The sequence below is a fragment of the Eschrichtius robustus genome, chromosome 3 (assembly GCF_028021215.1).
Source record: "Eschrichtius robustus isolate mEscRob2 chromosome 3, mEscRob2.pri, whole genome shotgun sequence".
NCBI lineage: Eukaryota > Metazoa > Chordata > Mammalia > Artiodactyla > Eschrichtiidae > Eschrichtius > Eschrichtius robustus.
This window is the reverse complement of record NC_090826.1, coordinates 73,963,242-73,990,199: the sequence shown is the minus strand read 5'-3', so window position 1 is coordinate 73,990,199 and position 26,958 is coordinate 73,963,242. Positions and strand designations below refer to the sequence as shown.

The 26,958-nt window shown below is 37.1% G+C and overlaps 1 protein-coding gene across 2 annotated transcripts in view; it reads right to left on the bottom strand.

Annotated features, from left to right (window-relative positions):
• The window catches only part of PRKACB (protein kinase cAMP-activated catalytic subunit beta), a 147,965-nt gene extending 122,872 nt beyond the window's left edge, over positions 1-25,093 (bottom strand). For both annotated transcript variants that reach the window (XM_068540186.1, XM_068540184.1), the window contains exon 1: positions 24,797-25,093. Coding sequence is in view for 1 of the 2 variants with exons in the window: in XM_068540184.1 (XP_068396285.1) it covers positions 24,797-24,842 (46 nt within the window). In the remaining variant the exon portion in view is untranslated. The remainder of the gene's footprint in view (positions 1-24,796) is intronic.
• Between the last annotated feature and the right edge of the window lie 1,865 nt (positions 25,094-26,958).

Here is a 26,958-nt window from a genome sequence, read left to right as displayed (position 1 = left end):
TAATTCGAATGTTAATGTGTTTAATATTGTCCCACAGGTCTCTGAGATTGTCCTCAATTCTTTTCATTCTTTTTTCCTTATTCTGCCCCCTGGCAGTTATTTCTGCCATTTTATCTCTGAGCTCACTTATCCATTCTTCTGTCTCAGTTATTCTGCTATTGATTCCTTTTAGGGTATTTTTAATTTCAGTTTTTGTGTTGTTCATCACTATTTGTTTGCTCTTCAGTTCTTCTAGATCCTTGTTAAATGTTTGTTGTATTTTCTCCATTCTGTTTCCGAGATTTTGGATCATCTTTACAATCATTACTCTGAATTCTTTTTCAGGTAGGTTGCCTATTTCATCTTCATTTATTTGGTCTTGTAGGTTTCTACCTTGCTCGTTCGTCTGTAACATATTTTTTTGTCGTTTCTTGTTGTTGTTTTTTTTTGATGGGTGGGCCTGTATTCCCCTCTTACTGGTTGTTTGGCCTGAGGTGTCAATCACTGGAGTTTGCAGGCAGTTGGAGAGAGCCATGTCTTGATGCTGAGATTAGGATCTCCGGGAGGCCTCATTCTGATGAATATTCCCTGGGGTCTGAGGTTCTCTGTTAGTCCAGTAGTTTGGACTCAGAGCTCCCACCACAGGAGCTCAGGCCTGACCTCTGACCTGGGAACCAAGATCCCGCAAACCAGTCGCTGGGGGTTCCTCTATCCCCTTAGGTGTCCATGTCCCCCACCAGTGCCTGGTAGGGGCCCTAGTTGTGCGGACACATGAATTCCGCTCCTCCTAGTCTGCCATTTTGACTCTGTCCTCGGTGGCATTTTTAAAGTGAATTTACAGTTGCACAATCATCTCCACTACTTAATTTTAGAGTATGCATCACCCCAAAAGGAACCTCATGCCCATTTGCAGTCATTCTCCATTCCCACTATGCCCTGAGCAACCACTATTCTACTTACTGTTTCTACAGATTTTGTCATTTTCACATAAATGAAATTATACAATATGTGGTCTTTCCTGTCTCACTTCTTCCACTTGGCTTAATGTTTTTGAAGTTTATCTTATGTTGTAGCATGTATCAATACTTTGCTAATTTTTATTGCTGAATAATATTCCATTGTACAGATACACCACATTCTGTTTCACCAGTTGTTTCCACTTTATGGCTATTATAAACAATGCTGCTATGAGTATTTGTGTACAAGTTATGTAGACATATGTTTTTAAGTCTATTGGACAGATTTCTAAGAGTAAAAACTGCTACGTACGGTAATTTGGTGCTTAACGTTTTGAGAAAGTGACAGTTTCCAAAGTGTCTGCACCATTTTACATTTCCACCAGCAATGTATGAGGGTCCAATTTTTTCACACCCTTGCCAATAGTTGTCTTTTTTTAAAAAATACACACTTGTTTTTGCACATGTGTGTTTCTATTCAGAAGATACCTAAAAGAGGAATTCCTGAGTTACTCTTTATACCCATTTTCATTTTTAATAGATACAACCAAATCATCTCAGGAGGAGCTATCCCAATTTACACTCAACATGCTTGCAATACATAATACAGACATGTGTGGTTTGTTCATCTCTGCTAATCTGGTAAATGAAAAAAGACATCTTATTTTAAATTTCACTGATTACTAATGAAGTCAAATATCTCTTCATATGTCAACTGATCATCTGAATCTCATCTTCAGTAATTTACCTATTCACATCCTTTACTGTATTTTTCTCTCCATTCTCATTTTTTGTCTTTTTGTTGACTTTTAAAGTGTTTTTTAATCTGGATATTAATCCTGTCAGTTTTCTGCACTGAAAATATTTCCTGTCAATCTTTTAAGAAATTTGGAGCACCGTCTTTCAGAATTCTTCTATGCAAAAACATTACTCCCAACTATCAATTAGAGTTCTATGATCCTTGATTCCTGTGCCTTAGAGCTTAACTATCCATCTTAAGAGTACTTTTCATTGTTTCCCTGGGAGCCCTATGAAATATACATACAAATAAGACCTCTAGCTGCCTTTCCTGGGAGGACATGTGAATCAGATTCCCCTTTAGGACATGTACTAGTCAGGTTGTTGTTAAAAAAACAAACAACAACAACAACAAAACGGATATTAGTTATTTTAAGAAGAAAAGGAATTCATGAAATGGGTATAATATAGAATGGTTAGGAAGACTTGAAAACCAGGTTAAGGCAGGAACCAAAGGAGGTAAGCCACAGTTGAGAAGCAATGCACATAAGACACTGTCTGTTGTGAAATGGACACTCACCTCCACGGCAATGCCACCAATGGATATTCATTGCTACACCACTATATTCTCAATTCTCCAAAAGAAATCTCCATTTGATCTTCTGTTTCTGAGTCAAGTTCACAAGACCACTTGCAATATTAGTTTCTTGTTAAGACATTGCTTCTAATATAACAAGTAAACCAGGCCTGAAGTTGAAAGTATATAGTTGTAGTTATTTCCAGGAACATAATTAGTCTTCTTTGCTACCTAGCAGAAGTATTTTTACGGCTATCTTCCCAATCTTATATTAGGAATAAATACAAAATAAAAATTAAAAGCACCAGTTGGCACATCATTCTATAGGATTAGATTTTTTCTTCTTACAGTATTTTAGATATACCAAGGTTGCTATGTCTATATTTAAAACAAGCATCTCTCAGAAAAAATATTTCCAATCTATCCTCTTTGCCTATCAAGAAACTGTACTTATCTATTCACCAAGTATTTCCTGAGTCCCTACTATGTGCCAAGCACAGTACTGTGTGCTAGACTTCAGTTAATAGCAAAAACAGATATTATAATTCAGTGAGAAAGACTGTACTATAAAAAAGCCGCATGATTCTATGAAAATATATAACAGGAGACCTTAATCTAATGTGGGAAGATCAGAGAACACCTTCCTAAAAGCATAATAATTGAAATGAAATATGAGGGATGTGATAAAGGGTTAATTAGGTGAAAGGAAAAGAGATAAAAAGATTTCCAGACAGGAAAGAGTATGGGTAAAGGCCTTACAAAAGAAAAGTAGCAGGGTGAATTTCAGAAATTATCGCTCAAAAAAAGGCATACTTACCAATTTTTTTAATTATCAAGAACTTGGTAATTATGTACAGGTACTATTTATATCCTTGGTTAATTCCTTTGAGAAGTTTATATAAAATCAAATAATGGAAGAAGAGATCAGGCACAGTAAATCTTCAATAATCCATACTAATGGGAGATATTAATATAGATAATCTCAAGCAAGAAACAGCAGACAAAATTATTTTGATTTAGTTTTGAATTAATCCAATACATTTTTCCCATAGTAGATTGATTTGTTTTGCTCAAACTAATTAAAAAATTTATTTGTAATATCTTAATAAACATTAGCTAGCAATACAGAAAGATTCATTTTGTGTTTGGGGCATACTTCTGAATACTACAGCTTTGGGTGTTAAAGTCATTAACAAATGCCAAAGCAATCATAGTTAATAACAGTGTCTTATTGTGTCTTAAAACGCACTATAAGGAGTGATAGGAAGGAAATCAAACAAGTTACAGGGGCCAAATCATGACAGGCCTTACATGCCATGCTAAGAACAGATTCTATACGACATTCAATGGAGGACAAAAAAATGATTTTAAGCAGGGAGGAACCAGATCAGTTTTGGGAGATGGCTAAGAAAACATAGGTAAGGAGATTGGTTAAGCAAATATTTTAGATATCCTGGAAAGGGATGATAAAGAACTGACTAAGACAGAAGCAGTAGAAGTAGAAATGAGGGGACAAATCACTGATAAGATGCAGTCACCAATGAGAGATAGGGGATAAGGAAAATGAAAGAATCTAGAATGACTCCCAGATTTCTAGCTTACATGACTAAGAAAGTTCTCCATTTTCACCTAAATAGGGGATACAGACTTAGGGAAAAGACAATTTCCTCAATTTGACTTTCCAGGTAACACACCCAGTAAAAATTAAATATGCCTGGAGAACTGAAGAGAGATATGTATTGGTCACAAAGAAGTAATAGGAAGTGGCAGTATCTGAAGTAACTGAGTGGATGACTCACTTGGGGAAACATTACAGAGGAGAGAAACTAAAGAAAAAAGGTCACAAACAGGATTATTGATAACACTTACCAAAGCAGGTAGGAACAGAGATCAACCTTAGGATTTGAGGTATAAACAGAAAGAAAGTAGAAGCTGTGAAATTAGCCTATTAATTAAGAAGTTTAGTTTTAAAAGAGATTTGAGAAAAAGATGACATGACATAGAGGGAGAAAGTTTACACTCTCATATTATTTTTCAAATGGTAAAACTTGAATATTTATATGTATGTATACAGTACAAATATATGCATATACGTACACATACACATATATACACACAAAGGGGAAGAAGAGAGTGGAATGGAATAGTTGAAAATATGACTAGATCTTTTAAAGCATGATACCAAAGACAAAAACTGTAAAATACACATTTGATTACATAAAAACTTAAATTTTTGCAAAATTGAAAGATAAATAGTAAAAGTTTATAACATATAGCCAGAGAAGGGTTAATAATGATAATAAAGACACTCACAAATATTTCAAGTGAAATATGAGCACAGGATGAGAACAGGTTACTTATTAAAAATATAAAAATTACCAATAAACATAATGTTCAACTTTTGCTAGAAATAAAATTAATTAAAAATATGAGATGCTATTTCATGCTGATTAAAGCTGTAAAACTTACAATAACTCCTTCTTATAATGTTTCAGTGAAACAAACACTCATGTTATTTGTACAATTATGTGCATGGAAAACATGCACCAGAAGTCTAAAAAAATAAATCTACAAGAATACTAGTCTCAACACTTTTCAAAAAAAGAATGAAAACAACCTAAATGCCCAACAACAGGAGCTGCCTTTTTAAAGACAGTACATAATCATACAATGGAACACTAGTATTTTCCTAAAGCAAACAAGGAAGGAAAAACCAAAAGTTGTTGGGATTGTAGAACAATGAGAACTCTCATACGATGCTGATAGTAACGCAAATTGGTACAACTTCAGAAAACTATCGACTGTATCTATTAAAGCTGAATGTCCACAACTAGGTATATACTCAATAGAAATTCATACATATTTTCACCAGAACACATGTACCAGAATGTTTATAGCAGCACCATTTATAATAGCCCCCAAATGGAAACTTAACATATACCAACAACAGAATGGATAAATTATGATATACTCAAACAATGGAATACAACACAGCCAAGAGAATGGACAATTTCTAACTATACTCAACCATAGGGATGAATCAGACACAAAAAGAGTACCTACTGTATGATAACATTTATAAAACAAGCAAAACTAACACTATTGGAAGTAGGAAGAATGGTTACCATTGAAGTGGAGAGTTAAAAAAATTAGTTCTATACATGTTATTATTTCAATAAATTTAACAATGTTAAAAAAAATTCCCTACAGAATAACATCTGACTGCATGGAAAAATTCGTGATGTAAAAATGAAAAAAAACAAAACAAAGTATAAGAATGTATACTTAGATGGCAGATTAGGGTAATGGTTAAAATTGCAGGCTCTAAAGTCAAGCCTACCTAAATTTGAATCCCAGTTATGTGCTGTTGGGCAAATTATTTAACTGCTTCAGTTTCTTCACCTGTAAATGGTGTTAAAAAAAGTACAGACCGCACTGGGTTGTGAGGTGGATCAAATAAAATAAACCAGGTTAAAGCACTTATAATAGTGACTGGCATGTGGTAAGTACCATACTATTCTTGGGCTGGCCAAAAAGTTCCTTCAGCTTTAAGTAAAAATAAGAGACACATTTTTCATTTTTACCAAGAACTTTATTGAACAACGTATTCACCCTTTTGTTCCACTACCTTCTGCCATTTTTCAGGCAACTTCATAATTCCATCTTCCCAAAACTTTTAATCTTTTTGACCAAAGAACTGTTCCAGCTGCCTTTTACAGTCTTCCAGGGAACTAAAATTTTCTCCATTAAGAGAATTTTGTAAAGACCGAAATAAATGGAAATCCGAAGGTGCAATGTCTGGTGAATACAGCGGATGAATCAGAGCTTCCCAGCCAAGCTGTAATAGTTTTTGTCTAGTCATCAAAGAAACACGTGGCCTTGCAGTATCCTGATGGAAGATTATGTGTTCTCTGTTAACTAATTCCAGACGCTTTTCATCGAGTGCTGCTTTCAGTTGGTCTAATTGGGAACAGTACTTGTTGTAATTAATTGTTTGGTTTTCCAGAAAGAGCTCATGATAGAGGACTCCCTTCCAATCCCATCATATACATAACATCACCTTCTTTGGGTGAAGACCAGCCTTTGGTGTGGTTGGTAGTGGTTCATTTCGCTTGCCCCACGATCTCTTCCGTTCCACATTATTGTACAGTATCCACTTTTCATGGCCCATCACAATTTGTTTTTAAAACAGAACATTTTCATTATGTTTAAGTAGAGAATTGCATGTGGAAATACGGTCAAGAAGGTTTTTTTCACTTAACTTATGTGGAACCCAAACATCAAAGCGATTAACATAACCAAGCTGGTGCAAATGATTTTCAGCGCTTGATTTGGATATTTTGAGTATGTCGGCTATCTCCCACGTGGTATGACATTGATTGTTCTCAATAAATGTCTCGATTTGATCACTATCAACTTCAACTGGTCTACCCAACCGTGGAGCATCGTCCAGCGAGAAATCTCCAGCACGCAAACTACTTTTGAGATGTTTGATCAGTCACAGCAACTTCTCCATATGCGGCACAAATCTTTTTTTGCATTTCAGTTGCGTTTTTACCTTTCTTGAAAAATAAAGCATAATATGCCGAAAATGTTGCTTCTTTCTTCCATCTTCAGTATTAAAATGGCTACACAAAAATTCACCAATTTTGATGTTTATTTTTTAAACACACACTGATACGACAGCTGTCACGATACAATCTAACAAAATTGTTTTGAATGAAGTTAAAGACAAATAAATGCTACTAGAGCCATCTTATGGAAAAACCAAACGAATGTTTTGGCCAACCCATTAGAATCCCATTTTTGTTAAAACTGACCCATATATTTTTAAAAAGGATATATTGAAGAAAAAAATGCTAACTGGTTATCTGTGAATGGTGGGATTCTGGTTGAGATTTTTCTTTTCTTTTTATTATATATAAGTAATGGTGAGTAGAAAATTTCCCCTAACTGTTATTATGAAAATTCATTTGTTGAAAGAAATGGTTGAATAAACTCACTCCAGGTTTAAAAAGAAGCAAGTGTCAGTGCCTGGGTTTTCTGTGAAAGCGAGAAGTTTCTCTGAATACTGAGGTGGTGGGAAAGAATTAGATGTTCCAGAGAAAAATATCCAGAAGGGAGAAGTGACCAGGGTAGCATTCTGTTCTAGTGAATGGTCAAGAAAGAAGACCTCTAATCAAGAGTACAATCAGAAGGACATTTGAGAAAAACTTTAATGTCTCATGAGTACTAAATTGTTTACCTTTTGGTATATTACATAAATGATCCTGAATTTCCTTTAAGAAATTTTCAGTCAATTGTACTTTGCTAATAACTAAATGCTTTTGCATGAGGGATTTCTTTTATGAAACACTCAGAGGAGAAGATCCCACTTGAGATATTTTAAACTAAGGAATAGTACCCAGCTGTATCTCAGATTCTATCATTACTCTAGAATTAAATCAAGGAGGTATGCTAACCATAACTGTCCAACTATTAATGCGAGGTAGTAGGGGAAAAAATGTGCATTACGTGGAAAACCTGTAGGTGAGGACAGGTTTGCTAATAATGGAAAAGAGGTTCCAGAGGATCCTCTGGAAAGAACAGGGACATAGGCAGTTTAAAATGTGATTGAACTTGGGCAGGTGATAGAACTTTTCTGTATTTCAGTTCCTTCGTATGTGTTTCAGTTGTCTATCACTATGTAACAAACACCAAAACTTAGTGTTAATTGTGAGCATATTTTTCTCACAATTCTGTGGTTCAAGAATTTGGTCAAGGTACAGTAGGAACTGCTTATCTCTGTTCCACAAGGTCTGGGGTCTGAGCTGGGTGACTCAAACAGCTGGAGGATAGCTGGAACAGCCCAGCTGAAGTCACACATCTGCCGTCTCACTTCTCACTACTGGCTGAGTCACTCACTCATCTGGCTTCAGTTGAAGGCTGGGCTGACTGAAAGGGCTAAGAAAGCGTCACTCACTTGTCTAGTGCCTAGGTGCTACTCCATATGGCCTATCTCTAACTCCCTCTGTCCCTCTGTTTCTGTCTCCCCCTCTCTCTCTCTTTCTCTCTCTCACTGTCACTTTTCTTTCTCTTTCCAAGTGGCTAGTTGGGCATGCCGGTCTCAAAATAGTCAGACTTCTTACATAGTAGCTGGTTTCTATCAGAGCACAGGCTATTAGACTTCTCAAAGGCATAAGCCTGGAATTGACCCAGCATCACATCCACCATATTTTATTGCTTAAACAATCATTATGTCTAGCCCAGATTAAAGGGAGTGAAGAAATCAACTATGCCTCTGGGTGGAAAGGGTGGTTAAAAATTTGCAGCCATCGTTACCCTGTCACAGTATCCTCTGGCCACAAATTATTTACACTTCTCCATTTTCAAAATACACTTAACCCCTCCCAAGGTCCCCCCAAAGTCCCATTACAACATCAGCTCAGAGTCCAGGACCTAGTCTAAATCAGGTGCAGATGGAGAGGAGGCTCCTCAAATCCAGTTTCTTGTCTGCAGCTCCTCAGGTATGATTCCTCTAATTTGACGATCTGTGAAGATGCAAGTTATCTGCCCAATACAAACCCAATATACAATGGTGAGGCAAGGAACAGGAAAATTGCAATGGACACTACCATTCAAAAAGGGGGAAAACAAGAGGTACATAACAGTCATTAGTCAATAGCAAGTCTGAAATCCAGTTGGGCACAAGTCACCAGTTCCTTGACTAGTCCTGGGAGTGGTTCTCCATGTCTCTTAGCTCTACTCTCTGGCTTCTTGGCTGCATCCTCTGAGTCATCCTTCATTTTCCATAACAAATGGCCTATGTTTAGAGCTGAGTAGCTTCTCAGCCTGCTTCCTCTCCACAGGAGGTTGAGGGCCCAGAGGCTTCTTTTCATTATGAATTCTCTCTGCCCCTTTCAATCTAAGTGATACAGTTCCTTTTAAAACCCTGGGTTTCATGTTATCATATTATAATCAACTCCAATAGACAAAAGCCACGTTCACATTTCTCTCTGAAAGGCCATTGTCTACTTTGGGCCTCATGTAAGGCTGCTGTAGCAGGGGTTCCCAACCCCCGGGCTGCAGACCAGTACCAATCCAAGGCCTATTAGGAACCGGGATGCACAGCAGGAGGCAAGCAGCGGGCGAGCAAGCGAAGCTTCATCTACTGCTCCCCATCGCTCACATTACCACCTGAACCATCCCCCCCCAACCTCCCCCCACTGCTCCGTCTGTGGAAAAACTGTCTTCCATGAAACCGGTCCCTGGTGCCAAAAAAGGTTGGGGACTGCTGTGTTACAGGACAAAGTCCTCATTTCTAGAAACCCCAACTGTCTAATTGAAAGGGTCTGTAAGACACATACTTAAGATTCTTATAAGCCTTTTTAGAAAGTCTATGATGCAGCACTTTAAATCCTCTTCTTAGTAAAGGATCTTACGGCATTTTAAATTGTATTTACCAAAAGAAGATAAAATGGCCAAGATACAAATAAAAATTGCCAAAAAATAATAACTGCAGGCAGCTTTCTGAAACCCTCCTTCTTGCACCTAGGAATCTAAAGAGAGTTCTCTCTTTTATTAAACAACAGTTATCTTGTGAATTATGTAGGCCAATGCTCCTTATATTGAGATAGATTAAATTCCTGTTAGAATTCAATGCTAAATTTGTTAGAATTTCAGTGAATTTGGAAGAGGTTCTGTACTGTATAACTCCCTTGCCATGTAGAAAGTGCTAAATTTTATGCTCAAATATAATAACTAGTCTCACCATCAGTTTTCTGGTTCAATCTTAATCTACTTTATTTTGAGGCTCCTGTTTATTTTTAAAATTTTACTTTAAAGATAATATGATTTATGTATATGCCTTCTATCGCAAAACATTTGAAATCTTTTTTGGCTGTGGTAATGGCGGTGGGGGGGGGTGGATGGTGTTGAGGAGGTACCAGAGTGATTAATAAATAAATGAAGGTTGAAGAGAAAATAGAAAGTTCCATTTCTGGCTTAGGAAAATGAAAAGCTCCCCCCACCCTCCACCCCAGGGTTAAAAAAGAAAAAAAACAATGTCTGTGATGATCAGTTTTATGTGTAAACTTGGCTAGGGTATAGTCTCCAGTTATTCAATCAAACACTAATCTAGGTGTTGCTGTGAAGGTATTTGGTAGATGTGATGAAAAGTCCATAATCAGGTCATTTCAAGTAAAGATTATCCTGGATAATCTGGGTGGGTCTGATTCGATCAACTGAAAGGCCTTGAAGAGCAGAACTGAAGCTTCCCTGAAGTCAGCCTGTGGACTTCAGCTTCAGCCTGTGCCTGAGAGTTCCAGCATGCCCTTCCTAACAGCCTGCCCCATGGATTTTGGACTTACCTACCCAGCCCCCATAATCAATAAGTCAATTCCTTGCAATATATCTCTTAATATATAGCCTATCGATTCTGTTTGTCTGGTGTAACCCTGGCTGATAGAGTACTGAGTTTTCTACCACTGGTAAGATTATTATGCAAGAGATAAGTAAATAAAGTAAAACATTTACAGATTTTTAGAAAAGCAGCCAATATGGCATGGTGGTTAAGAACACAGACTCTAGAGTCACACTGCCTGGGTTCAAATCCCAGCCTGACTACTTACTAACCATGTGGCTTTGGACAAATTACTTAGCCTCTTTGTGCCTAAATTTCCTCTTGTATAAAATAAGAGCAATCATAGTTCCTATGTCAAAGGGTTGTGAAGATTAAGTGGGTTATTATACATATAGCACCAACAACAGTACCTGGCACATAGGAAAAGCTAAGTAATAGTCTAAAAAGGTGATATGGTAGGTAGACAGATCTTCTAAGGGCTCTTTGGATTCTAGGAGAGTTTCAAATGTACAATTTTTAAAAGAAAATTATCATTACCATGTTAGGAGAGCAGAATAACTAGTGATTATGAGTAGAAGGCCTAGAACAAACTGACTAAGTTTGCATTGCACACGGCTCTGCCATTTAACTGTGTGACCTTGTTAAACTTCTCTAAGCCTTAATTTTCTTACTAAAAAAAAGTGATGATAATAATAGTATTTACTAATAGGGTTATGGTGAGAAATAAATGATATAAGCTGCTTTATGCAATTTTTAAAGTTTTGGTGGATAACGCTAAAATTTCCCACTGAATTTTTATGTCTTTTTATTCTTGATGATCCTGAGGTTATGAATATGTCAGCTCCTTATAATCTAACATTACTCCAGTAGATTAATTTGCTGTTTCTAGTTGTCCATTAACTTGCAATTCAGACAACTTGTTAAAAAATGTGCCCAATCTATACACACAGTGATTAAGGATCTCCCTTAAAAACTATAGCCGCTATTTATTGACCATCTTCTAGGTGCGAAGAGAAATGTATACATCATATACAATTTCTAAATCTCACAACTCAGCACTATCTCCATTTGCAGATTAGGAAAGATTTTGAAAGTACCTGTGTGAACTAATATAAATATGCTGTAACATCTATTATTATTTCTTTGAGAACACTTTTATTACTTTCTAGATCTCAGTGTGATCCAGACACCAGGTTAATGATATTAAGTGCCCAGGCAAGTAACCTCTGATCACCTAAGTAGCTAGCTTCTAAATTCTCAAAGGCTTTTCAGTTAATTGATTTTTAAAAAGGGGGAGGGGAATAATTCAATTCCTTTCTCAATTAGATAAATTTAAATCAGCTGTTAATAAAAGCTATAGTTCCACAGAGAATAAGAATACATTCCCATTTAACTATGCAAGTATGAATATTTTTAAATTCAAGAAGAGATACATATTTAAACTGAAGTATATTTTAATCTACAGAATATATAAACCAACATGATCCCACTTGGTCTTTGGCTATACACTATTAATTGAAAACTCATGCCACTAAAATACATTTAATATATTGTCTTTTTATCTGAAAATTATATTGTTAAAATCTAATTTTTAAGTACTTTTCTAAGATTTTTATTTTTTTTAATATTTTTTATTTATTTATTTATTTATTTATTTATTTACTTATTTATTTATTTTTGGCTGCATTGGGTCTTCGTTGCTGTGTGTGGGCTTTCTCTGGTTGCGGCGAGCGAGGGCTACTCTTTGTTGCAGTGCGCGGGCTTCTCATTTCAGTGGCTTCTCTTGTTGTGGAGTACAGGCTCTAGGCCTACATGCTTCAGTAGTTGTGGCACATGGGCTCAGTAGTTGTGGCACGCAAGCTCTAGGGCGCAGGCTGAGTAGTTGTGGCACACAGACTTAGTTGCTCCGCGGCATGTGGGATCTTCCCAGACCAGGGCTCGAACCCATGTCCCCTGCATTGGTAGGCGGATTCTTAACCACTGTGCCACCAGGGAAGCCCCTGCTAAGATTTTTAATAGAATTTTTAAACAGGCATTGTACATATGAGTATATTTCTTATATTTAACACTACAAATAAAACTAGGCTATTGTAGTTCATTTAATATACATGTTTATTTAGTATGTATATACTCCAACCTTTCTAGTTTAGTAACTATATTCACTTAATATATACATTTCCACCCTACCTTATCTTAGACAATTACTTGAAAGATTATACCCTAGACCCATTTCATTCTATCCTCTCTCTGACAACCATCTATCTATCTTTTTAGCTCACTCACTTTAATATCTCAACTCCAACAATCTTCAGACTTTATCAAGGTCTCCAATTCATTTCACTCTACTTCATATCTTTATATCCTTTTTCCTCCTTAAAAGCATAAATCCCAAGGCCAAGCATTATGATCACCTCCTTGCACACACTTTTAGCCATTTGCCCCTCTCTCATTTTAAGACTTTTTTGTTTTTATGTTGTTACATACTGATTTACTTACAGGCAGACCAAGTTTTCAAACGTGTTGTATTCTAAAAGCTGAACTGCATTAAGTGTAGGTTACATTCTCTGCGTCATGACTGTAAGTAGCTATAATACAGCAAGAAGAGGAAAAAAAGAACACTTTCTTTTTTTTTTTTAATCCTGGCTTCAGGTTTTATCCAACACAGATTTTAATTACCTGCTTAGCCACCGAAGGCAACTGAAATGGCCACGTGTACAGTAAGTCATAGGCTAGTTTACTTTAGTAGGTGAGAGATGAAAAAGGGAAGAAAATGTAGTCAAAAAGCAAAACAGACAGTTAAAGAAAAAGGGGTGCACATTGTTAAAACAAATGAGAAGACAGGTTGAATATAAAAAAAGAATACACAATTGCATAAGGTTCCTGGGAAAGCAAGAGAGGATGGGATCCAGAGTAATGGTAGAGGGATTGGCCTTGCAGAGAAAGATGTGTGATGTGGTGGGTTTTTAAAATATGTCAAAAATTCTTTGAAATCCTTCCATCAAAGGGTGGAATCTAATACACCTTCTTCAAATATGGACTCATCTCAGTGACTCACTTCTAATGAACAGAATGCAGAAGAAGTGACATTGCTTGACTTCTAAGGCTAGGTCATAAAAGGGGATACAGCTTCCACCTGGCTCTTCTCCCTCTCCCTTGGAACTCAACCACCATGTTACAAGAAAGCCCAAGCCACATTTAAAGGCCACCTGTAGATATTCCAGCTGAAAATCCCAGCTAAGGTTCCAACCACCTACAGCCAGCACAACAAGGAGACATGTGAATGAGCAAGTCTTTAAGCGTTTCTAGGCCCCAACCTTTGAGCTGAGCTAGTTGTTGTCAAACAGAGATGAGATGTCCTTGTAGAACTCCGCCCAAAGTGCACTTTCCTAAGCAAAATAAATGTTGTCATTGCTTTAAGCCACTAAATGAGAGATGTGATTTAACAATAGATAAATGGAATAGACAACTCCTCTATTATAACAGAATAACAAGATAAAGTTAAAATATAGGCTATCTGGATGTTTGATATAAGAAGTTGAAGGGGTTCTTGTCTGATACCTTTTATTTTCTTTGTGAAATACGAGGCAAGATCATTGCTTAGAATGAGAGACATAATGGGGATTTCATAAGTGTAAAGAAGAGAATGAAATAGAAATCGTAATGAATGGGAAACAGAGTTAATCAGAGAAATGCGGTACAACTGTCAAGTCATGTTGACAGCCCATTTGAGGTTGAATTTATAGTGCCCCTTCCATGTGGCTTTCTCCAGCAGTGCTTAGCTCCTGGCTGAAAGCACTAAGAAAGCGGAAGTTAAGTTTATCAACTGGACTTCTGTAAGGAAGAATGTGATAAAAAGAGAAAAGTGCAAAGGATTTCAGGGACCACGTAATCTAAACTGGTTAAGAAAAAATGAAGAAGCAAGAGGTTCTAATGAAGAATGATCATAATGGGAATATTTAAAAAGCAAACAATAAGGAGAGGACATTGTAATCAGAGAATGACATGCCTACAATAGTGATTCTTGTGCAGTTAATGAGTATGACAAGGTTGCTGGTGAGACTGGCTATCTGAACTGAAGTGAAGAGAAGGGGATAAGGATAATGTGGTCAGGGAATTGAGATGCAATGGTAATGGATGAGTCATCACGTAGAAGTTAAAGCCATCAAGGATGAATACAGGGCTTACAGTATAGAGAAACTTTGTGACCCAAAGTTTTTGATGAATGAAAGTAAGTGAGCCAGCGATTGGTAAATGACAGCAACATAGACGAGGAACATGGTGATACAGCTGAATGGTATAGGTCTTGTCTTGGTCTGTTTGGGCTGCTATAACAAAATACCATAGACTGGGTGGCCTATAAATAAAAGAAATTTATTTCTCATAGTTTTGAAGGCTGGAAATTCAAGATCTGGTGCCGGCAGATTTGGTGTCTGGTACCAGCCCACTTCCTCATTGGCAGCCGTATTCTCACTGTTAACCTCACAGCGGAGCGGGCAAGGGAGCTCTCTCAGCCTTTTTTATAATCCCATTCATGAGGCTCTGCCCTCATGACATAACCACCTCCCAAAGATCCCACCTTCAAATATCATCAACTTGGGAGTCAGGATTGAACATATGAATCTGGGGGATACACAAACATTCAGGCCTCAAATGAGGAGGGTTTTTTTTAAGAGGTTGGGAGCATAACAGTTTTTCCTAACCTAATGTCTTCCTAACTGAAGCCTGAGACCAATCTCTCCCTACCAATTAAAAGTGATATAATTTTGACATACAAATGTCGAATAAACTACTATGTGCTAATAAGAAGAGAGGGAAAGAGGTACCCTCTTATCAAATAAATCAACTACTAGGCCCAAACAGTCAATATATTACAGAGAAAGTACCTGCTAACTGGGGAGGGGGGAGGGTAAACATTTCTAAAAGAAGCTTGAGTTTTTTTATCCATTTAATTATCCATAGTTTCAGCTTCCACGATGAGCTGGGAACTGTGTTTGGGGGATATCTACCTAAACAAGGTAGATATTGTCTCTGCCCTTACATATCACAATGTGTAGTAGGAGAAACAGCTGAGAAATCAATGTTAGTATAAGTGCTAGAGTTACAGATGTAACATCTCCAAAATGGACTCAAAACCAATTTCTATTTCAGTCAGTTACAGTCTATTTCCCAAGATGATCTCAGAAATTCTACACTTATTCCCATATAAACTCCTATGTTGTATTTTCACCCTAGTATCAATCTCAGGCACCTGTGTATCATTGTACATTTTTATCATAAATATCTGAATGTATCTGTCTCCCAGCTTAAGGATAGGAACTAAGTCTTACATTTATTCTCATATTTGCATTTATGGACTAGCACAATGCCTGGTACAAGGTAGGCACTTACTAAGTACTGATTGAGAATAACTAAAGGATTGAATGAATGACAAACAAATGACTATTCTGTCTCTGCGTCATTCTATCAGTTGAACTATAGCTTATTTAGTAACCTCAAGACTACAGCCTAAAGAGGGATTCATATTCTTCCCCAGTTTAACCTTTCATGGCTTCTATACATCTAGGGAGCTGAGCTAGGACAGGATCCTAGCTGAGCTAGGATTGGAGGAGCTAAATTAGCAGAACCGGCTCTTAGAAAAGAAGCTAAGTAATATCTGTATAAACACTTTCTTTCAATTTTGTGGCTCACATACCACAACGGTGTGCTGATGCTATATGGTCTTCTACTTGAATAAGTGGAAATTGAATACTCATTAAGTAGAACCTTAAAATAATGAGATCTCAAGACAGTATCTTTAATTTTCTGAGTCAAAGTCCAGATGGAGAATACAGATTTGCCAAGGACTCATAGGTTTAGATTCAACAGTTGTTTTACTAGAAAACAAAAATTTCAGAAGTCATTGAAAAGTTAACATTATATGAATAGTAGGCAACAGGGAATACAACCTTAAACCACAGCCATAAAGCCTGGGACTTTATACCTGTAACAGCAAATCAGCTAAAGATATGGCATTTACTTTGGATTTTATAAGGCAGCCCTAATGTCAAATGTGCTACTGAATTATCCTTCATTGTGAACTGTCAATTAGTTCATTTCTCTCTTTAAACGAGTCCCTTTTTTTTTTTCTGGCCATGCCACGCAGTATGTGGGATCTTAGTTCCCTGACCAGGGATCAAACCCGTGCTCCCTGCAGTGGAAGCACAGAGTCTTAACCACTGGACCACCGGGGAAGTCCCAAGTAGTCCCAAATTTGATTCAGAAAATTATCCATATAGATACAGAACATTACTGAATCTAACTTATATTATAACCAAAAAGTGAAAAACCAAATTGTTACTACAGGAAATAGTCTATAATATACTTCCTACAAAATTCTCATGATTATGCATTTACTTATCTAAAGCTTCCACTAGACTATGAGCTACATGAAGACAACTCTGTATCTCCTACACGCCCCCCCCAGAAATTAAAAAAAATGAATAGATGAATTATAATGGATTGAAATATAAAAATTTAAGCTATACCTCCATCTTTATTTAAGCAAGTTAAGTTATACCTCTATATCTATTTAAGCAACTTTTAAGCTATACCTCCATATCAGGGGAAATAATTTGGTATTTGCATTATGGTAGTAAACCTCAATATTAGCAAGAAAGAGGTCTACTAATACTGATGAGTCTTTTTGAAGCTGTAAGGGGCTGAAAGGGTTACAAAACCTATAAAAAGAGTAAAAAAGCATCAACACTTTCCAGCAGTTTTTAAGTTGATAAAAATACTAGCTGAATTTGTAAGCACAAATGTTTTTACCTTTAAACTAATCAGTTAAATATATTTATTCTCTAAGCCAAGTTTACGAAGGTTTCACTGTACTTCCTTTTATTTGCTCTACAACTAGCTTTTATAAGTTTTGAGGAATAGCCCATGAGTTGTAGTGTTTTAAATTTAGGTGAACAATCCCAGATTTTCTCTGTCTATACTATTTGGTTTATACACTTCAATCGTGTAGCCCTAATCTTTCTAGAATGAAGAGTTCTGGGTTTTGTTTTTTTGTTTTAAGTTTATCCTCATACAATAGACCTTCAATTCTCTTACTCCTATTAGCTGCCCTGATCTTAACTTTCTCCAGTTCTGCTATAAACAAAACATCATAACTACACATAATATGTTAAGGATTTTACACTAAGAGTAGACTGTTTTATGTTTTGTTTCTAATACACTCCCTTGATGACCAACATTTAAATGGTCCCTTTACCTACAGCAGAACATGAAAATATCTTCAAAGATCAATACAGTGATTCCAAAATTTGTTTCTTAGGCCAAAACTCAGAGGCTATCGTTCTTTAAGTACAGATCAAAAAGTTCCCCTAAATAAATTACCTTGTATTTGCTCACACTGAGGATCATTTGCCATTTCTCTACACACATAATTCTGTAAGACTCTTCTATAATTTATTCCCGTCTTGCTACTTTTTAAATATACCTTCTTTCTTTTAATAAATATATGAGAATCATTGAATTATAAAGCTGGAAAAGGCCACAGCCTCTTTATCAAATTCATCCTTCTCAATTTTATAGTACAGCTTGGAGGTATTAAAACACTTGTCTAAAGCAAACTAATGGAAAGAATTAGAAAACAGAATTTAGATTTTTCTTATTCTAAGTTCATATTCTTACTATTAAGTCACACTTTAACTTTTTAATATCAATTTTAAAGAACGCTAAGGGAAGAATATTGATATTTACTTAGTACAATATATGTTGGTACTATATTTTACATGTTTTTTCCACTATTCCACATGACTCTACAAAACTCAACAGCTTATAGGATGCTTACTTTAATCATAAAAGTAACATTTTATCTGACTTTAAATTATTTTGTTTCTTTAAAAGTTATGCTGTTCTCATCAGTGCTTTGGCTTTTACTTTTTTCAAAACAAAGAAGCTAAACTTTTAGTGGCTATAGTTCTTAATTTATAGAAGTCATGTCAGATGTCATATATAGTTTTATAACTTCTAAACAGCTGGCTTTAAAAGGGGAGCAAAATGAGGGTGAAATTTGGAAAAGATCCTTTGACCATCCAAGGTCATTCTTTCCCCCACAGCTGGGAGAATTATAGACAATCCACACATAAAACAACCAATCAGAAATCATTTTTCAGAAATGCCATAAGCACCCTGAGTTCAATATGCACCCCCAAATCTGTTCCTCCCCTTATATCCATTTCCTAACTCCATTACTGGCATAACAACCCAGCCACCAAGACAGAGAAGCTAAACACTTGGGAGTTATTCCCAATTCCTCCTTTTCTTCATTCCCAACATGCAATCAGTACAGTACAGTCTGCTTATTTTTAGTTTCCAAATTTCTCACATTTCAGATCATTCCTGTATCCCTACCTCTACCACCTTGATTCAGATCCTCAAAGTCCCTCACTTGAGAGAGGGAGTCTTCTAATTGATCTTCCTGCCTCCAAACACTTCACTTGTTCCATGGTGACATCTTCACATTACCACCAAAGTAATCTCTCTAAAACCCAAATTTTATCATATCTTTCTCTTATTTCACAGTAGCTCCCTAATGTCCATGGGATAAAATTCAAACTCTTTTCATGGTCTCTGTCCATTTCTTCAGTCTCATCTTTCATTGTACAATCTCCCCTCTTCCCTACCACGAACCCCATCCTCTATCATTTAGTCATAATGGACAACTTACTTTCTTCCCTGAATATGTCATGCTGTTTCACCCCTCTGTATCTTTACTCACTCTGTGTGCTCTCTCTACTCAGAACATACTTCCTCCTGTGATCCTGCTGTTGAACATTTACGATTTTCAATGTTCAACTCAGGGCTCACCTCCTCTTTGCAGTCTTTTTTGAACTTCACCTCCCCCCACCTCTGTGGAAATGACCATACTTTCTATTGGTTCCCCCAGTGAACTTTTACAAAAGCATTTGTAACAGTTTTTTGTTGTTGTTGTTTTTCATTAAGTTGTTGACATGTCTGTCCCCCCCTTCTGAAACACAGGTACTCTGGAGCAGATACTGTATCCTATTCAACCTTTATTCCCATAGACTTGCATAAAGTCTGTCACATATTAGGAACTCAATATGTAGAATGAATGAATGAACAAATGAACAAAGAAAAGAACAATACAGGGACTCTTGAGGAATATTTTTTAAATTAAGATAAAATACTCAAAATAATATGGTACTGACCTAGGTATATTTACCTCCTATAAGTTCCACATTTTCCTATTTAACATAGTTTTTTCTGTTAAAAACCTAAGATTTATTCCCTTGAGGAAATGTGGACACATATGTCTACTAACATTTATTATCACATAGATATATAGACAATTTTATAAATTAAACTAATTATTTATTTTATTAATTTAATGGAATATCAAAATGACTTATGGTCAACTCCTTACTATCTGAAAGAATCTTAATAGCTATGCTGGCTTACCTAGTATCTTTTCATCTGCTGCTTCTGCCACTCAGCCATGGCTTACTTTTCTAAACTGGCTTTCATGCCTCTAATTATCCTGCTGCTGGCAATAAAAAGCAACAATCTGTTTATATCCTAAGTAGAGGACACTGACCAGGAGAATGGGAAAAATGGTTCCTGAACAGGAGGGTAATTTTACACAGTAGATGATCTGCACAAAATGAATCACAGAATCATGGAACTGTATGAGATAATATGTATTTATCATCCAAATAGTGTGGCTGTTTATTTTGACTTTTTTTTCTTTATTTTTTAACCTAAGGAAGACTACTCCAAAATTCTTCTGTCAGTCTATTAAAATAGAATAAATATCTGTTGCTGATTTTCTTTTAAAAAAATATAATTGAAAAGTTTAAAGATATGAGATCACTTAACTTGTTCCTAATCAACATTTAAATCTATAAAAATTTTCAATAAAAATGTATTCACTGGGATTCAGTATTAAAAACTAATAAATTCTAATTGTAGTAGAGTCCAATAAGGAAATTAACTTTGTACCTAACTTTACAGATTATACACAAATTACTAAGCTATAATAACCTGTTCACTAGGTTTATAAATGCTTATTCAGAGGAAATACTGAAGAAATAAGTTAATTTCTAATATGAGAAAAGACAAATACAGCATTTTGTTCATCTATACAAACTTGTGAGGATCCACAAATTACCAAGATGATGGAAAGATGGGTTGGCGTTTTTATTACATGTAAAGACAGCTATGCTCTAAACGTGTGGTGTCCAATATACCAAACACTAACTGCCACATGTAGGTTAAAAATTCAGTTTCTCAGTTGCCCAGGTTACATTTCAAGTGCTCAATAGCTGCATGTAGCTAGTGGCTACCACATGAGACAATATAGATAGAAACATTTCCATCACAGCAGCAAGTTTGATTGGGTAGTGCTATTGTAAACCATGGTAAAATGCAAATTTCCAAATACTTTTAAAATGGCAATATAAGTTCAAAAGTAACTTTTCAATTGGCTATTTCACAGAAAGGGAAAGTATACATTTACAAATGAGAAAAAAAAGAATTAAACACAAATATTAATGAAGGCTTTAAGTATACAAAATTAATTTTCTATGGCTTAATTTGAAATTATACCATATTGAATCTGAAAAGACTTTCAAGGTAATTTAATCCTTCATCCTCAATTTACAGAAATTGAATCTAGAAGACAGTACAAGGAAAAATAAACTCTTTCATTTAAGATATCTACTATATCCAAATAAAGACACTATTGAAAACCACCAAAATTGTCTATAATAATAAACTGATTAAAATGAAGTAAAAGCTATTCTGTGTATCTTAGAATCAGATTTTCCATTGGATGCAGAGGCTGTTTGCACAGTGGTTAGGATTTCAGGTTCCGGGGTTAACCTGCCTAAGTTCAAACATTACTCCTTGACTTACTAACTGTGCAACCTTAGACAAGTCATTTAAGCTCTCTGAGCCTCCTTTTTCTCATCTATAAAATGGAGAAATAACTAAACTATATCATACAGTTGAAAAGATTAAGTGAAATTATGCATGCAAAGTACTTAGAGAACCTGGCACATAGTAAGCCTTTAAAAAAATGCTAGTTTTTATGAAACTTGCATTTTGGTTGAAACTAGTCTACTGGTGACTTTCTTTAACTTCCATTCACCTTCAAAATTTCTTAAGACAGAGAGACTCTGGAAGACATTCAAAAATCATTATATGAACACTGGCTTACAGGTGGCTCTACCACTTGCAGTCATGGGAGAATCTGCATCCAAATCTCTACCAACACTTTACCCATAGGTCTCAACACCTTGGCGCTAAAAGTGTAACATAAAGCCCCCAAGCAACATGTGGTGGGGGGTAGAGGAAATCTAATGTTTGTTTGTTTGTTTTTTAATGAAATAAACAAACAAAAAAACCCCTCCTAGGCTAAAATAGGTGGCATCTGTTTTTATGTTGGGGACTGTGAGTAAAGTAAAAAGTGGGAGACAGGATAAGTAAAACAATTTTGAATGACAAGTTTAAAATTTCTCAGAGAATTGTATGCTCACTTATTTTTCTAAAATTTATACTTCTGCATATTAGCTGAAGTTTATATAACTACAGTCAGATTTTGAGACACATATTTTTTACTAGAGTAATTTTTTAAAAATACACAGAACAGGTATGTAAAAGTAACAGTTGCTCTTTCATTAAGTTTTAAGACATATCAATACAATTTCCTAGTTCACTACAGTAGAATAATAGGTACCCAACTTAATGTGATCTCCAGAAACTGTGGAGATGAAAATGAAATCTCCCCGGCTTTCAAGTCTTACCCCAGAAAATGTTTTATTCTAAGTGTAGGGGGATAGATTTCAATAGAGTACAACATAAGCACCAGATGGTCAAAGCTAACTAAGACCGTTCTCAAATATTTTTATGCCCAGCTTCATTCTTCTGGAATATTTTTAGAACTAAGCTCCAGAGTCACCTGTATGAGGCATGGGCCAAACCTCAAATCCTAACTGGCCTGATATTTTTATATCATCATTTCAAATCAAACATTTTCCTATTGGTAGTTTTCAGGCACTTTGGCTTTGAAATGCAATGATTACACAGGCTGATCTCTAGAATCACTTATATTTCTATAAGTTTATGCTTTTATGTATCAGCTGAAGTTTAAATAACTACATTCAAATTTTGAAAGGCATATATTTTCAAAAGTAATTTTTAAAAACTATACAGAACAGTTAGGTATATAATGGTAAAAGTTGTTCTTTCATTAAGTTTTAATATATATTGATAAGATTTCTTTGTTCACCACAATAGAACAGCAGCAACATGCACCTGATAACATTGCTCCAAATGAAATTACAAACTGATCAACATGTGACACTTGCAATGATTGTCCCAATGAGACATAGCTTGCTATTTTCTTTTATCACTTCACAACATTTATTCAAACTACTATAATGACCTTCAATTTCCATAAATAAACTTATATAAAAAGCTGGCTAACATACTTAAGAACTAGGCTATCACTAACAGTTAAAGCTTAGGAAAGAATTTATTCACAGGAATCATTTCAAGATATTTTGATAAACATCTAAAGTTTCCTTTCGTTTCCTGTAAACATTCCAAGATTATCCCATAGCTACAAGCTTCAAATTAATATGTCTAGGGGAGAATTAGTTTGGTAACTTAAAAATGGAAATATATAGATCACAAAAGAGTCTACTATCACTGTTAAAAATATAAACACTGTACAGGCCAGCACTTGTTAATAAAAATCACTGATATGATTCCATTACCAAGCACACTCTTTGTAATACAATTAGCACATGTTTTACCTTTAGCTTTAAATTAAAAAGGAAAATGATGAAAGGCACAAGTAATTCTTTACTTTCCGCATTTTTAATACTTTTTGTACAGTTAGTTACTACATTTGTGCAATTAAAGAAAAAAAAAGAAAAACACAAATTCTACCTCTATATTGGCTTTTTAAAATCTCCGTATCACATATTAAAGACATTAAACTTTTCTGGAGTTCCTGAAAATTAACACCACAACTTTACTGGTGAAACACAAACCACATAATCTGATCTAACTATTCACATTAAACAAAATGAATGACTAGATCTTTCCCAATCGATTCTGCTTTACTGATACCGAAAAAAGCTATTTCCTTCATGCTAAATTATGAAATTAACCTAAAACATAGTAAAAACATAGAAGCATTAAAAGATACTATTTACACAAACCGGAATAAATTCATCAGGCATTCCCTCAAGTGCTGAGATGTCATTTACTCCCGGTCACACAATGAATACTATTTGTTTTCTGTTCATCCTGAATTATCAAATCTGAGTTGAACCTGGCAAAGGCAAAAACCATCCAGATTGACTGACGGATTGATTGATAGATAAATAAATAAATAAAACCATATAGCCATACAGAAATTCATGACTCTTTACTGTTTGGTGTAAAGTGTAGAGTGCCTGCACTTTCAGCTCTCAGAAGAAATCCACCATATTCTGGAAGCACTTCAATTCAGAGTGACCTTTAAGTTTTACAGACATTGTAGCAAATTCTTTCATGTCTCAAGAAAAGGCAAACCTGCCTTGCTTTTTTTCTCTAGTGGGAAAAGTTTTTGTTTACTCTTATTATATTTTCCACTCCTAATCTGAAGAGATGGAGGCTCTCTAAAACGTAGTTGCCCACTTAGGATTAACCTCACCTGCGGAGGACCAGACCCGCAGCCCCTCACCTGATGATAAGATTGGGATGGACCCAAGTGATGGAGGGAAAAGAGCCAACTCTGCTCACAACACTACCTGTGGCTCCCAAAGAGGGGGCCCGCGTTTTGGGGGGGTGGGGAGCGAGGGCTGGGATGGTCCAAGAGACTTCTTTATCCGGACCATATTTGGGGAAGTATCTAAGCATAGGAGACCCCCCCCCCCCGCCCCGCGCTCTAGTGAAAGACGGAATTGCGGGGACCGCTCTCCTCCCTTGCCCTCTCCATCCGGCCCTCGGCGCTCAGCCCCCTCGCCGGAGCTGGGGGGAGGGGGTGGAAGAGGAAGGCAGCGGGTCCCCAGGGTCCCCTCGAGTGGCTCCCGGCGGCCGCTGCGAGGCCTGGACCGTGTCAGCGGCCTCCGGGCTCCGACCCGGAGGGGCGCTCGGTGCCCCGTTCCGGCCCGCCCGGCGGGCCCCCAGACCCAGCCCTTGACTCACCGCTCTCCACCTCGCTGCCTTTCTTGGCGGTCGCCGCGTTCCCCATGACTGAGACGATGAAAGGAAGGGGTCAGGGAGGGGAAGGGGAGCCGGGGCCGTCCCCGCCGCTCCACAGGCTGAGGCAACTCCTGCTTCTGCACCGGTCAGAGCGGTCAGTGCTCTCGGCGCTGGCGCCCGGAGTGCGGGCGGGAAGACTGGGCCGGTTCTGAGGCCAAGGCTTCAGCAAACTCCTCAGCCCCGGCGGCAGCAGCGATAGCAGCGGCAGCAACAGTGGCGGCGGCTGCGGCGGGCAGACACTCCCCCTTCCCCCGCCCCGCCCCCCCTGCGCGCCCCCCGGCAGCCGCGCGCCGGGGCCCCGACCCTGTCCCTCTTCACCAGCGGGCGCGCGCGCCGGAAGTGACGTGCCGGCCGGGTACAAGGGCGGCGGGCTGAGGGGGGCCGAGCCGAGGGCAGCGGACTCGGGTAACCCCGGCTGGCACCTCAGCGGCCCACCGAGCCGGGACGTGGTGGCCCGGACTTGCTCTCGGATGTCCATCCTCGAGATCTGGGAGGCGGCGTGGGGACCGTTAGCTTTGAGGAACCCGTCGTCTCTCAGCCTGGCGTCCCCCACGCCCTGGAGATCGCACGCGAAGGGAGCCCCCTGGTTCGCGCCACTGGGCTTTGCGGACTGGTCGGTATCAGCCGCGGGAACAAACTCGTCCCTAATCCTGATCGTGGTTCCGAGCCTGTCTTTGCCTCACAGATCCGGGTGTTCACCGAGCCCACCACGTTGTCCTCCTGGTTCTTAGGCACCAGTCACAAGCCCTTTAATGTTCCCAGTGCAGTTTTCATTCGCTGTGGTTTTGCGGGATCGCTCTCAGGTTTTGTCAAATACCCCAGAGAGAAAGGAAAGTATTACTCTTTCTACATAATGTCTGTTGATGTGAATCATTGTAGTTAGCAGCTCTCTGTGTAGATGTCAAAATAAATGCATTCCCAATTGGTAACTGCGTTTTTCTTAATATACATCTTGAATTTGTGAATAGTTTTACTTACCAGGTTAATTTTTTGCGGCACTCTAGTATTTTTTGTTGCATGTTTCTTTGAATTTTGCGCCGTGAGCATTTATTCTAAATTTAGTGTAGAAAGACTGTAACTTCCCGAGGGGCAGAGACTACTAAATTTATTTTGTGTCCCCAGGACACCAGGCACAGCAGGTATTTAATGGATACTTGATGACTTGAAAGTAAGCAGAGGAAATCTCTCAGAATTTTTTTTTGAAATAGCTTTCATTACTGACAAAAACAGAGTGGTAACTGTAGACGTTTCTCAGTAAGTTCTTCCTGCTGTTTCTTATTACTATTTCTGTTAAATTAATTTAACAAAGGTTTATATCATGTATACTGTATTCCAAGTACTACCATGCAGGTAGCAACTCATTTGATCCTCAAGAACCCTACGAGATATGGAGTTTTACTATCATTATTTCACTTATGAACAAACTGAGGCACAGAGAAGTTAAGCAATTTACCCTAGATTACACAGCTATTATCTCTTTGAAGCAGGATTTGAACCTAGGTAGTTGGGCTCTAAAGTCTGACTTTTTGTCCATAATGTTATGTAGATGTTATGGTAAATAGCTTTCTCTCCATTTAAAATTACCTTGACTTGAAAAGATGGATGCATAATGAGTTTATTTCTTGGGGAAGTTCATTATTGTTTTCTGGGTTTCCATTAAATCCAAGTAATATAAAAATTGTAGAGAAGGAAGGATTTAAAGTAGTTGTGAGGTATTGTGTCAGCATGCAACAATGTTGCAACAATGTCACATCCTTCCAATCACATTTAGTTTTGTGTGGTGGATGCGATATTTTGCCCTACATACATAGGAAGTTCAATAAATAGCATTAAGCCAGATACCAAGTTAAAAACAACTTTTTTATATACTTTATTCTGGATAGAATCTTTCTAGAATCCTGGAAGACTCATACTGCCCTCATTGGGGTAAGTTTTAAAATGTATTCCTTTTTAGAGACCAGCTTTAATAAAAGAGTGGTTATATGCATAATTTGTCCCTATCCTTAACATAATTTTGAATTCTAGCTCTCTAACAAGAGGGTAGCCATCTGTTTTGTAAATGATTAATTTGCAGAAGAGACAGCTGACAGGGATTACAGAGTTAA